The 17,819-nt window shown below is 38.7% G+C and overlaps 1 protein-coding gene across 7 annotated transcripts; it reads right to left on the bottom strand.

The window, feature by feature from the left end:
* Positions 1-643: 643 nt before the first annotated feature.
* Positions 644-17,668, bottom strand: LINS1 (lines homolog 1). Of its 7 annotated transcripts, none has more exons than XM_040601354.1 (8): positions 17,581-17,655; positions 14,593-17,122; positions 12,953-13,491; positions 12,775-12,864; positions 11,392-11,533; positions 10,532-11,122; positions 7,103-7,283; positions 644-5,966 (listed from the first exon to the last, which is right to left on the bottom strand). In XM_040601354.1, the coding sequence occupies exons 3-8, from the start codon at positions 13,364-13,366 to the stop codon at positions 5,069-5,071; spliced, it is 2,316 nt and encodes a 771-aa protein (XP_040457288.1). In that variant the 5' UTR covers positions 13,367-13,491; positions 14,593-17,122; positions 17,581-17,655; the 3' UTR covers positions 644-5,068. The 7 variants fall into 7 exon arrangements, with proteins under 7 accessions (XP_040457288.1, XP_040457291.1, XP_040457293.1 ...); XM_040601357.1 differs by lacking the exon at positions 17,581-17,655 and having other exon boundaries at positions 14,593-15,977; positions 16,838-17,387; XM_040601360.1 differs by lacking the exon at positions 17,581-17,655 and having other exon boundaries at positions 5,540-5,678; positions 5,783-5,966; positions 14,593-17,387.
* Between the last annotated feature and the right edge of the window lie 151 nt (positions 17,669-17,819).

Below are 17,819 nucleotides of genomic sequence, written 5' to 3'. Positions count from 1 at the left end.
CAAAATCTTCTGGCAACACTAGATATTTAACAATTAGTCCATCCAATTCATTTAGAGCTTTTTAATTAATTTCCAACAGTCCAAATGATACAGGATTAAAAAGGAGATGCCTTGTTGATCCTTGAAGCTGGAAGCACTGGTTTAACAACTGTCTGAAAACACACCTCAACAATTTGTAACACACGTACATAAGACAACACTGCAAATGTTGTTTGATTATGTTACCAGAACACTCTTAGAGCATCAATCTTGATCTACCCACAAAGAACACAAGTGCGCTTGGTGAAACTTGAAGGCAATCCTTCAGATGCTTCACAGCCAGCAATCCCCCACTGTGCATCAGCTCATAACTGAAAATGACAGAAAACACTGGCATCATACCAGTCAGTATTTTTATATTAGGCAAAGAAACACTCCTTAGAGGGACCAATATTCTGCAGATGATGACCAAGTATCAGATTCTCTCTTGAGGAGATAATTAATTAAAAAAAAAAAAAAAAGGTTGATTTTTATATTTGCAGCATAATGGATTTTTGCCTAATTCTCACAGCAGCTGCAGTGGTGTCAGCAGAAAGAGAACACCACTTCATACAAGTTTTTCTTGAAGAATACAAATACTATGAAGGAAGCCAAGTACTGGAGGTAAGTTTCCACAAAGCATCTATTTATGTTTCAGTTAAATCCCTACATGAAATAGCTATAAGTCTGTAGTAACAAAATTACTCTAAGAGCTGACAAACTCCAGAAGGTTACATTTGAAGATAAAGCTAGCAAGCAAAAGATGAACATAATGACTGTAGAAATAAGCACACAGGATTTTGAAATTTGACAACAAATCCTTTTACATAAACAATACATGCTGTTTTGCAAAACAGGCTCCAAAATCTTATCCCTTGTTTTCTACATAACTATTACCTCCTTCAAAGTAGCTATGGACATTTGGAAACTCTTAGAAGCTCCACAGAAAATCCTTCAGGTTTCAACACTAGCACCAGGATCAGACGGGGCAGATTCTGTGACAACTACAATTAGCAGCTAGAACTCCAAACGTAGTTTCAGGATATGTAATACAAACCTTCCCTACAACCTTTTAAGGAGGCCAACATTCAGCAGTGCAACTTCTTTTGAGGTTGTGTGCTACTTTTTTGAACATTGCACAATTTTTTCAAATCTTCCCCCTGAAAGGGCACTGCTGACCGCAAAATTCATGTTTTGCAGCCCAGGCAAGTAGGAACCAGAAATAACTAAGGATATTGTAATTGTCCACGCAAGCTTTTTACTACAAAATACATGGTATTCCTTCCTTCCTTGCTGTATGTAAACCAGCAGCAAGCCAGCTTGTCTGTCTATTGAAGTGTCTCTGACAGTTACCAGCAATAAACTCATTTGCACAACATTTCAAAAGACAATGATTTGGAAAAGCTTAAACCCCTGAGACTTTTCTCAACCAAGTTCAGGTCCTTGCCTGCCTGAGAAAGTGATAGTAAAAAAGTCTGTCTATCATCGATCATCCACTCGGACTCGTACAATTGGCTTCTAACAAGATTTCAGAGTGAACCAGGTAGCTTAAGAGTGTTGTACAAAAAACAACAATAATTTACAAACTCATTTAGACAACTCTATGAGAAAAACACACAGAAGTAAAATTATAATGACCGCAGCATTTTCACTCCTTCTGACTGTGATAAATACTTGATACTGACTTCAGACACCATCTCAGATTGACTGGAAGAAGTACAAACAATGCCTGTCCTGCAATGATAAACCAGGGAACAACCAAGGCTCCTTATTCCCAGCTTTATAGGAGTATTTTAAATACGGAAATCCTCAAGGTTGGTTTTTATTCTTGCATTACAGGATTAAAACTCACATTACAAGTCTTAAAACTAGAATGGAAAGCAGACATAAAAATATTGTAGAAAATCCAGTTTGAAGAACCACAAGCATGGAACCACCTGGATTCAGCTGTAATTGCAATCAAGCTCCACAAATACTCAAGTTTAAAAACATTCTTTATAAAAAGCACATCCTGTAAGCAAATTCTAGTGCTAACTGCTTACTTCATTAAAGCGTAATTTATTCTGTTGATGTTGAAGGTAAACTCCTCCAAACAACTGCACAGACATAAATGGAGACTGTGGACATCTCAGATAGAAAACTGTCTCCAAACAGGTCACCTGATTTGTTCTGTGTCTCGCTTTGAAACAATACAAGAAAAGTTGTTAGATATCAATATCCAAAGCTAAGGCACATCAACCTCCTAGTAATAACAGATCCACTTCCAAAGTTCTAATTTAACATTGGTGATAGGTTCTGCAGCTGAGTTAATTTGCTCTAGCAAATGAAACAACAGCTCTGCCTAAAAATTTGAGATAGTAAAAACTCAAGCCAATAAAAACCCCCAAACCAAACAACCCCCAACCACCCCACCTTATATACACACGATGGATTAAAATACAAATTCTTTTGCACGGTGTTTTCTTTTTGCTAGACTTTTTGAATACAGCCATAGTACTACTAGCTACTCATTTCATCACTCACACTCATTTTGTGTGCGATAAAAAAAAAAGTTGACTTCTATCAGTTTTACTCTATCTCAGGTCCTACAGTTCATAAATGGTAAAATATCAACACATTAAGGTATCTTGTTGCCAGATACAAACCACATTTACCCATTTTTACCACTAAAACATTCTCAGAAAGCCATTGTTTTAATTCTCAGAAGTGAAACATGTGGGAATGATCACTACTAATAACCAGCCGGGCACACAATCAACTTCATGCCTGTAAGAATTAAATACAGTTGGATTGTAATTGGATTTGCTGTATTCAAAAATCAAAAATTAGGGCTCCTACACTTCTTGCTAAATTCTACACACCAAGATTGCTAAACTTTTACTTCAAAGAAGTTTTTATAGTTGTAGTAATCACTGACAGTCAAGAAGACTAGCACTTCACAAAACCAAAATTATCTCCCCATTCTACCTTTCCCACCCTCCTTATCTTAACAGTGTCTGAGAAATACTGCTGCAATTTAGATACTTCCAGCTGGCAAATTATGGACCAAAAAATGCTGAACAATACCATGTTCAGTGAAAACAGTGAAGTTTCTCAGTTATAATAAACCAGTCAGAAAAGGCTAGACTAGAAAAGACGTAAGGATTGCTGAAAGGATTTCACTGAAATGCAAGTACCTACCTACATTTAAAATGGCGATCTTGAGAAACTCCTGCTCAACTGCCTTGCCAAAGGCACTTCCCTTGTTTGAACTGAAAAGTTCTCAAGCTGTTTGGAGCTGTATCTTTGAACATGCCCAGAGGCATGAGCAACTCTGCCCCTAGAGCACAACCAAGTTCAAACAGTAAAGAGAAACCAGGCATTCTTCTGCCCTGGACAACTCAGAGGTTAGTTAGTTTTTGACTAGAGTAGCTATAAGCATGCGTAGAAGTTCCATTCATTGACATTCTTACCTACTCCTAAGCACAAAAGTTATCTTGGGAAGAAACCAAAGCACAACGAACACACAGATTATTCAGGTCCCCTACATGCCAGTGAAGGGGATCACTCTTTCCTATATAACTGCCAAGTGATTACAGCTGTCAGCCTGAAAGAATAAAATTGAGGTTCAAACCTTCTTGCTTCAGCATTCATACTATTTAAGCACCTCTGGAAAGAACTATAATTTCCAGCTAAACTATCCCATATGATTCATCGTTTTCTTCCCCTCCCAACAGTGCTGATTCACCAGTTCAGAGCTCAAGACTAATCTAGAAGATGGCCACAGAGATCTGGGGGTCAGAGTCACCTCCTCCAGAGACTGTTGGTCTTAACTCAGCGACTGTATTAATGAACATTAAATAGCTATTTAAAAGGAAGACAGAGCTTACTTGGTTCTCAGAATAGAGCACTTACCATCAAGAGAATCCTAAAAAGAAAACTGCTTCTCACAGATCTGATGAGGTCTGATATTTTTACAGCAATCCCCATCATCAGTACTTCCCCATCACCTAACCCTTGTACAATCATTACAAGCTGCACATTAAGCGTACCAACTTTAGATGGCTTCCTGCTAAGTGCACACACTGGTTTGGATCCTGTTCTAAACTAACTCTCCCCAAGCAATCTTACACACTTACCTTTTAGGTTAATCAAATAAAACATTTAAGTATAAGAAATTAAATTAAATATCCACCTTGCTGCAGACACTTAATTTCTAGTTATCTGTTTCTGATTTAACACATGTATTAATATAAAATATGTAATGGATGTGAAGAACTGTTGTAATTTCACTTCTGCATTACCTAAGCTTGATTCTAGATATAACGCTTCACTAAAATGTTATATAAATAGGCAATATATGTACTAGTCCCACATCTCCCTTTCCTTTTAATTAAAAGGAATAGACCATAAAATACCACGAAAAACTAAATTAAATTTTCAGTGAAATAACACTGCTGTTTAAGTCAGGCAAACAGTAAAAGCTGAAAAACCTACATCCTAGGCATCAGTTAAGCAGCCAAGAAAAGTGTGGCATGGCTTATTGTGTTTGTGATAGCACATCTGAATGTCCACGCAGAGGAAAGCACTAATGCAGGACACAGTACCAAAACTCCTACTGAAGTATTTTATTTAGTTCAACCTCTAAGCAGTCAAGTGTTGCATTAACACTGCAATGTCGTCCATAAACCACTACCAATCCGGCAATGACTTCATATATAGAATGACAGTTAAGTAGAATTGATGATACTTTTAAGTATTGTTGATAAGCTTCCACATTAGTATTATCAAATTTTGAATACCTAACAATTAATCCTTATATACTGTACACTGACATACATACCATGAATAAGTCTAGGAGCCTAAGGTAATGCATTGTTTCACTGAATACAATTGCAGATTTTTAAGGCGTCAACCAAAACCACGTTTATCCTGTTCGAGGTTAAATACACCGAAAGGTGCAACAGGCATCAGCTTTAGAAGTCATTAATCTCATAGAAATATTCCCTAGTATGCTAGTTAAAAAAAAAAAAAAAAAAAAAATCAATCAATAGAACACTTCTTTGGATTATTACGGATTCATGTTATTACTGATCTTCTCAATGTGGCTAAGTAGTTTCAACAACGCAGATGGATTATATGGGAAAAGATCTCTTCTCTGCAACTTGGAAATAGCTTTTTGCAGTTCTTCCAAACATTTTGTTGATTTGTAAAGCATTATTCTTTGGGAAATGATGTTATCTGAAGACACCATACAAGTCAGACAGGATGAGGTATTAGAATCCTTTTGTTTCAGAGGCAACACTTCAGGCTCCAGTGTATTCCATTTATCATCTGTGTAGCTACAACCAGTTTCCCTTATCCTTGTCTCACCCTCATTATTTGAAGGCACCTGCTTTGTGTTTACCAAGCACTCTTTTCCATCTGATTCTAATGCAGAGTCTTCTGAGCTGTCATAATTAACAAGACTTTGAAGAGAACCCAGCAGAGATGTACTATCAGTGCATATCAATGAGTTAGACTGCTTAGACTCTGCAATTTCATTATCACTTTGCTCTGTTGTAAACACCAAGTAATTGTGAGAAGAAGCCAAAGATAGCAGAGTCTGTGGTTCTGGTCCACAACAAGGATTTTGCAAACTCTCATCAGTCACACAGCTTTGTTTTTCTTCATGGGGTGGCCTGACAGAAAAAATTGATTGAACAGTTCTGTGTTTGCTGTCAAAATGGTTACAGACATCTACAAACTGATGCCAGTCTTTTCTAAGAAGCTTTAAGTATCTTACCAAGTACTCCAGAAAGCAAGTTTCTGATGAAATCAAAAAATCTAGTAGTACTGTGGAATCAAATGCAATTTTTTCCAGAAAAGATAAAAAGATACAGTGAGGATTACATCCACTTGCATGTATAAGGAAGTTCCAGGTTTCCTCCTCTTTTTGGCTTAAGTTAGCAGCAGCATCGTGCCGTAATCTGAAAAGTAAGTCATGAAATGGATTAAATTCAACTGAAGTTTACTTTTTTGAAAAAAAGCTAGGTATGTCCAGAAAATGGTATTCTATATCTTTTTTGATTTTGTTAAAAAACAAAAACCGAACGAGAAGGTTTTATATTAGAATGAGGAAGAAGGTAGGCAGGTGGGGCTAGGAGATCAGGCAGTTTAGGAAGCCAAAGCACATAAAGCAGGCCTTCTTAAACAGCACTCTTCCACAGGAAACATGACAGAATAAACAAAGTTACTTACAATATGAGAATTGTTGTTTTAATACTTTCATAAACCTGAACACAGATTAACTTTCAGGATGCTAAGCACATCAGAAAAAGAGTGCCCTACTTTTATTTAGGTGTCTAGGAATTGTGTGTATCTAAGATACTACTTGCTGTATCTTCACATTTGAAGCTTGAGGGACCTTTTATAAATTAGGATAATGTCTCATATGGTAATTTAAACAACAGTGAAGCAGTGAATGTCCAGAACAAATTGCTGAAGAACACATTTCAGTCATTAACAATAACAGTTTTTAATCAACTAGCTAGAATTAACACGGGTCCAATCATCAGAGGGCTACTTTGCCAAAAGTGCCTGATTTCTTGAAGTTTAATTATAGTAACATAGGATGGTTTGGGTTGGAAGGGACCTTGAAGACCATCTCATTCCAAACCCCCTGCCATGGGCAGGGACACCATCCACCAAACCAGGTTGCTCAAAGCCCCATCGAGCCTGGCTTTGAACACATCCAGGGATAAGAATATGTCCCGTTCACATCAGACTCTCAGTGTTGAAAGAAAAGAGTTTTGCCTTTTCTCTGCATCTAACCACTGTTTTAGATTGTGAAGTCAATTATTCTGAGTTACAGGACACGATAAAATATTTAATAGGAAACTGTTGCATAACTCCCTCATTTCAATCCAAAAAACGTAATCAAATTATCAGCAAAGTGAACTGCTCTTACACCATACACTATTACATTGTCCTGAGGTTGTTTTTTTATTATTATTACAGCTATCTTTCTTTATACAGAAGTAATCACTGGAAGTGTTACATATACCACAATAACCTCACTAAATTACAATTCTTCATAGGTCTGTCAAATAAATTGTACACTAACCTATCAAGTTTTAAATAAATAAGTAATAAAGCTTTAGCAGCTTCCCACATATCATCATCTTGCTCTATGAAAATCAAGGAGAGCCATTCACAGTGATGTACAAATGGGTGAGACTGTGCAGAAGAATTCACATGACTCCTCCAGAACATCAACAGCTGGGACATGAAACTATGGAAGTCTCCTGGGGGGGGAAAAAAAAAGTAACCATGAATCTGCTATACATTTTTTGTTACTGAACAACATACACTTTTTATTTTTTAAATTAACAAGACATAACAGCTAATGAATGCATTTATCATTCCTTAGCTCAACTTATTTACACAGCATCAAGTTTTAGAGGTTAGTTCTTGCTTCTTGGTATCAAAGAAATAAAGAAACATTTTGCAGAAAACCAAAAGCAGTTAAGTTATCTAACCCTAAATTCAATGTGAATGGCTACTCTAATAAACTCTAGATATATCAATGTTTAGATGCCAATGTTAACATAAGTAACCTGCGGAAAGTTAATTTACTCATTAGATACTGCCTGCCCCCCCACAAGGAAGATGCAACTTAAGGACATCATTTATTCATCTAACAGCATTATTTATTTTCTTGGAGTTCAAGAAAGAATAATCAGAGGTCACCTAGAAAGTTTAGGGTACAATAGAATCCTCTCACACCTAAATTTGCGGACTACTGAAAAAGATTATACCTCCAAAAATCCAGGTGTATCAGGAAACCTACAAAAATGTAACTACACCTACACAGCTGGGATTTATACTTTCCTTTAGCTCCCCAATTACATAGCTTCATTGGTACCTCACAAACTGAAAAAAGGTAAATTGTAATCAAGTCAATACCACAGATGTAATGATCCTGTATGAGCACTCTGCTGAGATTTCATCTCAGGTAGTTCTTCCCATATGAAACAGTAATACAACTGTCATGTTTTGATAGGACTGAAGCAACCCCCCTGCATTGTGGTTCACTGTAAAAATTAACTACAGTAAAAGAAATTACTCATGGATTATTTCAGTTTTCAAGTACATACAGGCTTAGGATAAAGGTACCTTCATGAGATGGTCTAGAATCCTTGCTGTAAGGATTAATGTAAGCAACTTTTTTCCTGCAGATCTTCATTTTTCCCCTCCCTCTAAACATGGCACTCTTGGATACAAAAAGCACCTCCAACTTTATGCCAGTTTACTGCAGCAGCTTACTCGTAAAATGTATTCATATGACAGACTAAGTCAAGAAACCTCTTCAATACTAATGGCATACTAGGTAGCATGGTGCCAAGTAGCAGTTTTTCATGTAACACAGCACACGCTCAATGTTTAAAAAACAGAAAAAAACCATAGCGAGGTATACCTTTACCCCAAAGGTACTCCTTAAGTAAGAACTCTAACGCTGCTGGAAGTATAGTACGGCTTGAAGAGCACAGTTGCATCATTTATACTGACAGCGATTACTGCTTTTGAAAAGTTTCCTGCAACATGGGAATCAGTTTTACTTACCACATCATTATGTGGTTTTCCTTAATATTTAACTTTAAAATTTGCTTTTCCTCTTAGCAAATAACAGGAAAGCAAATTATCTTTGTTATTAATAGTTACTATTCAGGCTGAAATTCTTCCCTATAAATCAAAGCTATCTGGAAATTACTCTCAAAATTGAAATGAATTAAAGTTAAGCCACTGTAATTCATGGTAATAGAAAAAAAAAAAAAAAAAGATAAGATCAAGCAGCTTCCCGGAAGGGAAGTTAGCATATTAAGGCATTCTGGTGCTTATTTTAACCACTTAATTTAATGCCACTAAAATAGAAGCACCATTCCTTTCAACTTGAAATTCCTCTTGACGGTTGGGGTATTTGAATCTAATTAAAGAACTCATTTTTGTGTTATGAATCTGGAAAAGAAAGGAGATTATTTTTCTGTGAGAAGGAGTTTTCATAGAGACATCTAAAACAGATTTAATCTACTTTTTTTCTATTCACTTGTTCTTAGACAATCTCAGTCTCTATACATTTTTCAGGAGGTGGATTGGCGAGTAAAATATTCTCTACAAATATTTTAAAAACTCTAAGAATGCAACTGGCATTCACAAATATAACATATTCCAAAATCTGGAAAAAGTGTCAGAAGCTGTCTTACAGAAGTCCATCACTCTTTTACACAGTCAGATGAATTAAAAATTTATTTTATGCTTGCTACATACCATAGGAATATAAAAGGTAAGATAACACATCTAGAACTTGTATTAAAATGCCTCAGTATGTTTGAAATGCTGTAAAATTTTATCCTTGTTTAAAAAGAAATAGGAATTATTTGTTACTTTTTGCCACATCACCAATTGGCTGACCATAAGGAACACCCATTCTCACATGTATCTGACTAGAAACACTGCTTCAGAACTGCTTTTCCATTTTTGCCATAAAGCCTGTAATCCAGGGACAGCAAGCTGCTTTGATCATAGCATTTGCACATTCACACGGCTTAGCATCAGATGTGCATCGCGTGCCCCTCAGAGGTAAAAAGGCAATTGGGAAGATGGGATTCCAGGAGTGTCTCAAACAAAAAACCTCACCCCACCACTTCATTGCAGCGCAAAGACAACTACTAACTAGCTACCAGCGTGACACAGTAACGCATCCTCCCCCGTCAGGAACACAAGTTACACAGCATTCCTCTGCCATCCCACTGCCTGCCCTGTGGCATAGCCCTAGCACAAGGGACAGATCTGCTCTTTCCCCAGCTTAATTGATCTGCTCAGTAGAACAAACACACTCAAGTAAGCAGGTATGAAAAGTATGCTTCACACCTACTAACTCAAAGGACTAGACCTAGAAGTCTGGGTGAAGAACACAACCACTATACTCTGCCAAGTCTCATAATTTTAATGTCTCTTACTTTATAGCTTCATTATTTTTACCTTTTGTACCACTGCTAGTTTTGCCCTATTCCATTATTTGTCTGACAGTAATGGCTAGTAGCTTCAATCAAAACAATGGTACTTAAAGTTCTGCCTCTACATTTGGAAACAGGAGCGCATCACCTGCGGTTCCTTTTAGTTCCCCACCCTGAACAGAGTAGATGCTCATACTGTGGGCTCTCCTTTTCCAACTGGAGAAGAGCCTGTGTTCCCAAGCTGCCTCAACTATTTCAAATATTAACACATGCTCTTAACAGGAAAAGTTTTCAATCCCAAATGCAGCTGTTTCAAGTCCCCCACATTGCAGGGCTAAGGACAGGATAAAATGCATAGGGACAACTAATTAGGCAGGACACAGTGATAACAGGTTTCCTGGGTGGGTCTTCTCTTTCCTCCCTCCCACCACCACTAATTCAGCGGAATTCTATTTACTGTCTTAATGAGCTGTGACTACAAAACCTGAAAGCTTTAAAAACTCTTGCTGCTTAATGAAAAAGCTAAAAAAGATGATTACCTTTGATTTCAGCTTCTGTAGCAGAGTTCTGAAACTTGAATTCCAGTGCTTTAAGCACAACCAGACTTAAGGCTCTAAGAACAGTCTGGTCATAACCACCTTGGTTATCATCTCCAGGAACAGCTTCACTGCCTCCAAAGTAGTTGGCCTTTTCACCGAGCGGGACTTGATTAAGCCAAGTCAAATTCACAGTCTGCAGAACAGCAGTACTCAGTGCAAGCATATCCTCATATAAAGATGGGTTTTCTAAAAACAGTGATCTACTTACAGCATCTTCTCTAGACTCAGAAAGGACACATTTTTTAAGGAGCATAATTAACTTCTTCTTGATTAAGTAGTGAACCGATGAGCTGATGAGGTTCAGGACATAAGAAACTTTCAAAAACAACACTCTCTGGCATCTGAGCAGTAGTTCTAATTCAGTTCTAGAAGCCAAAAGTGCTTCAAGCAGATCTATAAAACTGATCAAATTGTTTGCAGCTTTAGAATAAGGTGAAGTATAGTGATGACTGTCAAAATGATGGAACAGAATGGAGTCATAAAATCCTTCAAGCACAGCATCAAGAGGAGCCAACAACTTCTTCAAAATACCTACAGCAAGAAGAAGGTGGTTACGGAGCTGGAGGGTAACATAGCTAAATTATCAAATAAATATAAAAAAGGTGATCGACTATTCTCAGTTTTTAAGCATGTTTAAACCACTCCATTTTTAATAGTACTTCCTTTATAGTTACTCTCTTTATAACAAAGAAAACAGGTGTTCTTTAGTCAAGTTACTTTAGATGAGATTACAAGGAACATTCCCCCCCCTAGTGGGCACTCGCGTATCGATAACACCATAAAACAAATCACTACCATACCTGCACCAGATAAAACTTCATCTTTCAGTATGTCCTTGATAATAGCTGTAAGAGTCCACAGACATTCTGCTATCTGGGTATTCACAGGGAATCCTGAAAGAGTCTTCAAACTAAAGGTGAGCCAGGTGACATTTACCATATTCTATGAAAATTTGTTGGGGAAAGAGTATGCTTTACAATTGCTGTGCAAATTAAACCATAATACAATGACTTTAAGTTGTACATTAAAAGGATTCAAATGTAGGCATAGACAAAACAGTGGTAGAAACAATATATCTGTCCCGTGCCTTTTAAGTACATAGGTCTCTATTTACAAACATAAAGTCACATATGCATGCAATAGAAATTACCTGTATTTTCCAGAGAACCTCCTAACATCATATGACCGACCCAAAATCAGATAACAGTGTAGACAGCCCACATCTGAATTCATAATTCCCATACAAGTTTGCCAGAAACATTACAAACATTTCTGAGAGAATTCTGCGTTCAGAGATGGAAGCTACAGTACACATTAACCAAATACGCAGCAAATAAAAAAACTCTCAAGTAATGGGAATATTCAAACAAGAAAATACAGAAAGGCTTTTGATTAACTTTCAATATGTTATCACCTATTCTTACCTGCTGCATCACCTGACTGATATCAGCTAACTGTAAAAATATTGGTAGTTGGATTACTGGGTTTTTTGAAATAGCTGTATTGCAACCTTAAAGAGAATTATTTCTTGTCATCTACACACATTTTACCCTAAAATAGTTCCAAAAAATCTCCAGATTTTTAAATAGAAAGATATTCCTCCTCACATTATAAACTTCTGTTATACACTTGATCTTCCTTTCTACATTCCATGCCCCTCCTAACGCACCTGAAGTACTCAGAATACTCCCTACATCTCCTTCCCATCCATCACTTACAACCCAAAAACCCTGAAGACACACTTGATGGAAGAACTATCCCATAGTATTATCTTGTATGAACTTCACATAGTTCCCGATACTGGAGCTAAACACCCTTCAACCAAAGTGTGTGGCATTTGGAGGGGACCATCAGCAGAGTGCAGATGTGCCTTTCAGAAAGCTGGAGCAGAGCTGACATACAGGTAACAGACTGAGGAAAGGAGCAGTTCTGATGCTGCTCTGTGGGTCTGCTTATGAAAGGAGCCTCTTTGGAAGTACTTTTAGGTTTTACAGTAGTCATACAGTGACTGCTTTTGTGCTATATAAACACTATAAAAACTTGGCTCTAGAGTTCAATGGAACAACTTCAAGGCACATACTCACTAAGCCACTCTTAAGCTGTAAAAAGTTAAGCCATACTCACCTCTATTCACTAAGCCATTCTTTTAAGCTGTAAAAAGTAAAAAGGTATGCCATACTCACCTCTTCCTTCAGCTGGAAATACACAAGAGAGGCTAAACTTTCTGAAGCCATGTGAGATAACAGCTGATCAGAACTATCGAGCAGACAAATCTGCAGATGTAAAAAGAAAAAGTACCCAATACATGTTCCTTTTTTTTCTCCTTTCCCAAAATGTTTTCAAAAGTTTATAAAAGCTTACCAATTTTGAGTCAATTTTTGACTCATTCAGAAGGACAAAGATTTCACAGTACTTCTGTCTTGTATTGACTTCAATTTCCTGGGACTCTGCTTTAGCAACCATCATCTTGATCAAGGTCAACTGAAGGAGCATCACTTCTCGTGGACAGAATGAGGAGCTCACGTTTGCAAAGCTATTTGATGTATCATCTGTTGTAGGAACAACTGCATCTGACATATCAGTGTCCTGATGGATCCTAATACCACCATTAGTAGATGGCAGATGCATCCGATTACACGATTCATCTCCTTCTAGTGACTGCTCCACACACAGATTAAGTAAAGAGGTATAATGATGGCTTTCCTTTGCTAGTGGAACACCAGCCAGTACGTCCTTATACAACTGCTGCAGAAGACAGATCTTCATTATGAACATTCAATATTCCAGAAAATGCTGTATGTCTTCACTGATTATTCATGGTCAATGCAAATCAGCTTCGAAGTTATTTTTATCCAATAAGAGAAACAGAAGCACCATTAGGCATTTCTCTTCTAAGTTACCTAGAAATAAATACTTTGCTATTACTGAACAGATAACTAGAAAGAAACAAAAGAACACCACATATTTTTAGAGTTAATATACTATTATTAAACTTATTTTGAAAATACAAATTCATTGTTTAAAAACAGCAAGAGTGATAGCTGCAGAAAACTGTCCCAATGAGACATTAAAATGTACGCTGTGAAGAAGTTTACAGATCCAGTATTATACTGCTGACACCAACATTAATTTGCTGGAACTAACAAACCCAAAAATGACAGTTACTAGGGACTACTGCTGAAAAATATAAAGTCTTTCTCTAAACTGCTAAAACTACTAAATCCTCATTTCTTTTGTGACAGATTCCTCCAAAACAGGCACAAAGTTTCAACTGAACTGGCAATGTTTATTGCTCCGCCAAGGCTGGACGTGGCAGCACCTCTCAAAAAAACCCCAAAAATGTAAACCAAAGGACAAGTCTTGTCTTCTGCTTCACACAGCCTACAAGCTGAATAGCATGAATATACAGAAGGGGAGAACTGGGCTCTTAATTTGCTAAGGAGGACCAAAGAATTCCTTTGCATCTACAAATGCAGAACTCTAATTCTGAGCACCTACATCTTGAAACCCAAAAGGGTTTTCAGATAATGCAAAGGATCAGCAATGTCACAGGCCTGGTCTCAAAGGGCCCAGTGACTGAAAAGTCTAAAATTAAAAAATACTTAAAAAACAAAGCATAAAACCTATTAAGAGCCAATAAAGATACTTAGCCATATTCAGGAAAGGTATAAAAAAACCCCATCTTTATCACCATGTCCATAGAACGTATCTTTTAATCACAACACTGGAACACTCACTATAGCTTCAGAAGAAGAGTATAGAACTCAAATCTCTCTTTAAAGTGTGAGCACCTAAGCACCCACAGTTTTCTAACCATTTTGTAAAAGGCTAGACAGGTATTGTATCTCCCCAGAAAACAAAAAGGATATACTTAAGAACAGGGTTTCTTTTTCATCTATATTATTAGCGACTCTAGTCTGTAATACTTATGTTTTTAAGCCAGTTTTAACGTGTCATCTAACTAGAACTCTTTCAATAAAAAAACCCCTCAAACTCATTACCTTGATGTACTGCTAAGTTAGCAGTGGGAATTTTGTTGTTTATAGGAATTTTCTTTTTGCATGCTTTTTGGATCCCTTTCTTTAAGTCTGGCATAATCAACCAGGTAGACTTCCAGGTAGATTCCTGAAGCTATCTGTCCATAGTTGGCTTTTATTTAGATGTTACATTTCTTCCGTTGTTAAGGAAGAGGAAAACTGCTCAGTCTGGTAAGACAACAGCTCAACTGGTAAGAAACTTTAAAGATCTTCCCATCTATGAATCCATTACACTTGCATTTATCATCAGACCAAGTATTTTAAATTATTATTGCTTTTTAGCAGAATATTAGAAAACAATTAAACTACAAAATTCAGTATATAAGACTTTTTTAGTTTATAATCTTCGCAATTTTTAAAAACACTATCAAACATTGAGAATTACACCTTCTTTTTTAAATTTTGATTTTTTAACTGCAACTGAAGTATGCATTGACAAAACGGCTTCCCAAAGGTACAAAGGATTAGGGGTACACCAAGATATGGTACACACACTCCTCACTTCTTCCACCATCAGGAATTATTTCCTTCAGAAGAAAATCTAAAATTAGAGAGTAAGAAGTTGCCTGCGGGGAGTGATCTACAATTCATTCCAGTGTGGTACTTTTAAAGACACATTCAGCAATGGCTGACCTGACAACTACAAAACATGACAATATGTTCCATACCTGTCATCTGATAGAACTAGGAACCCTTCCCCCATCCTTCCCATATTCCACATTTTAGATGTCAAGAATATATCTGATACTGTATAGACAATAAATGTCTTCTTCATTTGCAAAATCTATCTGGAATTCTATTGAGGTAGAAATTTATGACCTGAAGCCTTGTAAAATTTCTTCAGAAATCACTCTGAATATTTTATATAGCTATTGTTCCTATCTTTGAGTTTTATTTCCTCCTCAATGAATACCTAATAAAGTAAAATTATCTCAATACATTTACTTCTGTGTTCAAGATCTACTTGAATTATCATCCTACATGGTAAATGAAAAGCTCTCTCTCGCACAAATTCATACAATACAGCAAGGCTGTTAAGGCAGAAGAGATTTAGAACTCCTTTAGGACACCCACTATGAGATTTTACCTTCACCACATGATACTGGTGGTGCTTTCCCTGATCCTATCATAATACATTTATATTATACCATTAATTTGCAGAACACTTTACAAAAACATAAGATATGTCTCACTCACACATGTCAACAGTTCATTAACAGAAGTCATTAAAAGGAAATTAAATGTGAGGGGGCTTACTTTGAAGAAATTTACTTCAGAGGGGGGAAACGTCAAGACAATGACCAGAGTTGTTTCAGACACAGTAAGACAGCACAGTGAAAAGCTCAAAGCTGAAGCGTAATGAAAAGCAATCACATTCATACACAAGAAGTGACAAACTCCATCCCTCACTTGTATTATTTATTTATTAATGATAAAAGTCTAAAAATCCATTAAGGTAATGCCTGACAGTGCCAGAGTCCTGCATAAACAATAGGAAACAGTTCTAAAATCCTTATAGATAAGACCGAAGACAGAAAGGAACACTATACAGAAAGAAAACCAAATGAATACTTTGTTATACATTATTTTCATGACCACTTAGGCTTTAAAATCAAAATCAAAGTCACGTGGAGCTGCAAACAGAATGACAGGAGACCTGACAGAAAAGGAAATGAAGAACTGGAGATGAAAACTCAGACTGCACCTGAAGCCTGTAAGGTTTAGGGACCATCAGAAACCAAGCAAGTCACATTTAAGCTGTTGCAAATGCCTCCAGAATATCCTAAATCAGACTTATAAAATATGTATATTTCTACAAGGTGGGATAATTAGCACAAAATTGTAGAACGCATTGATTTGAGTGGACTAACATTGTTGATACTGCTTTTTTTTTTTACTAACACAAATGGCTAACGATGACACACAATTACTCAGAGACATTAGCAAAGAGGCATGACTAGAGAAAGCTATTACCTAGTCCCCATCTTAGTCTTTCCCTGTTATCTATGTCATTAAATGCTAACCGCATGAGTAGCAACTGAGAGAAAACAATAAAAAAACCCGTATTTTCATTTAAAAAATGAATCAGATAAAGCATAACAAAACTACAGTCCATGACTTTTGGGTGTGAGTCTGAAGGTTCTCGATCTCCTCACAATGCAATGGTTGAATCATTTAAGAAAGTAAACATACATTAGACTACTTGTACCTGCCGTGACTCTGTAGGCTCATCTCTCAATAACGAATATGCTTCCACTCAGTGCTGAAACACTGTAAACGCCTCTAAAATAATGTCATCTCCTTCCAGAGGCTGCAAACAACCTGTGCTGCGAGCTGTCCATCCCCCGTTAACCGTGACACCTAAGCGTGCCTGATGCCCCTTCCGCGCTCCCGCAGGCACCTGTAGCCACCAGCGAGGGGACGAGGCGGCCCGATCCGGCCTCGCAGGCCCCTACTGTGCGCCAGCCCCGGGTTACTGGCGGGCAGGCCAGGGCTGCCAGGGAAGGGAGATGAGAGCATGGATGTGTAACAACTGCCCCGAAACGGCCGCCCTCCCGGCCTGCAGGCCCCCTCCCCGCTCCCCTCCTCCTGAGGGCCCCGGCAGCCCCCGCAGCCCGCTCCCGCCGGCCCCAGCGCCGGCCCCGGCCTCCCGCGCCGCCGCTCCCCTCAGCTCCCCTCAGCACCCCTCAGCCGGCGCGGCCCCGCATTCCTTCGCCCGGCCTCAAGCCCCATCAACACGCCTAGCCAACCCTGCCCCTCCAGCCCGCCCGCCCGCCATGACCCGGCTCCTTCCCCCCCGAGGCGTGCGACCACCCCCGGCCCGGCCCCGCCCCTCGCCCCCCCCAACCTGGAAGCTCGCGGCCCCGCTTAGTCACCCCGAGCCGCCGCGCACACGGGCCCCGCCCCGCCTCGCCGCTAGGCAACCGCTGCTAGGTAACGGCCGCCACTCACCCGCCCCCGGCAGACTGGGCGCCGTAAGGCCCAGCTCTCCTCCGTCAAAACGCCGGAACGGCCGCGACCGCCCCCTCTCCCCTCCCCGCCGCTGTCGCAAAGCCCTCCCCCTCCCTCTCGCCTTTACGGCAAGGGGGACGAGCCATGGGCGGAGCCGCCGTCAGCCCGGCTCCCAATCAAGCGTGGCGGCGACGCGCGGCTGGGGGCGGGTCCAGCGCGGCGGCAGCTGATTGGCGGCG

This window comes from Falco naumanni, chromosome 7 (genome assembly GCF_017639655.2).
Source record: "Falco naumanni isolate bFalNau1 chromosome 7, bFalNau1.pat, whole genome shotgun sequence".
NCBI classification, from domain to species: Eukaryota; Metazoa; Chordata; class Aves; order Falconiformes; family Falconidae; genus Falco; species Falco naumanni.
This window is presented reverse-complemented; position numbering and strand designations above follow the sequence as displayed.

Bases quoted from the DNA above. Each gene is read 5' to 3' on its own strand.
- LINS1 (XM_040601359.1), bottom strand. From the start codon at position 13,366: ATGTTCATAATGAAGATCTGTCTTCTGCAGCAGTTGTATAAGGACGTA. The intron at 7,284-10,531 runs GTAATCATCTTT...TTCCCCCCCCAG, and splicing joins TACAGAAGCTGAAATCAAAG to GAGACTTCCATAGTTTCATG. The intron at 5,967-7,102 runs GTTAGTGTACAA...CTTACTTTTCAG, and splicing joins ATTTATTTAAAACTTGATAG to ATTACGGCACGATGCTGCTG.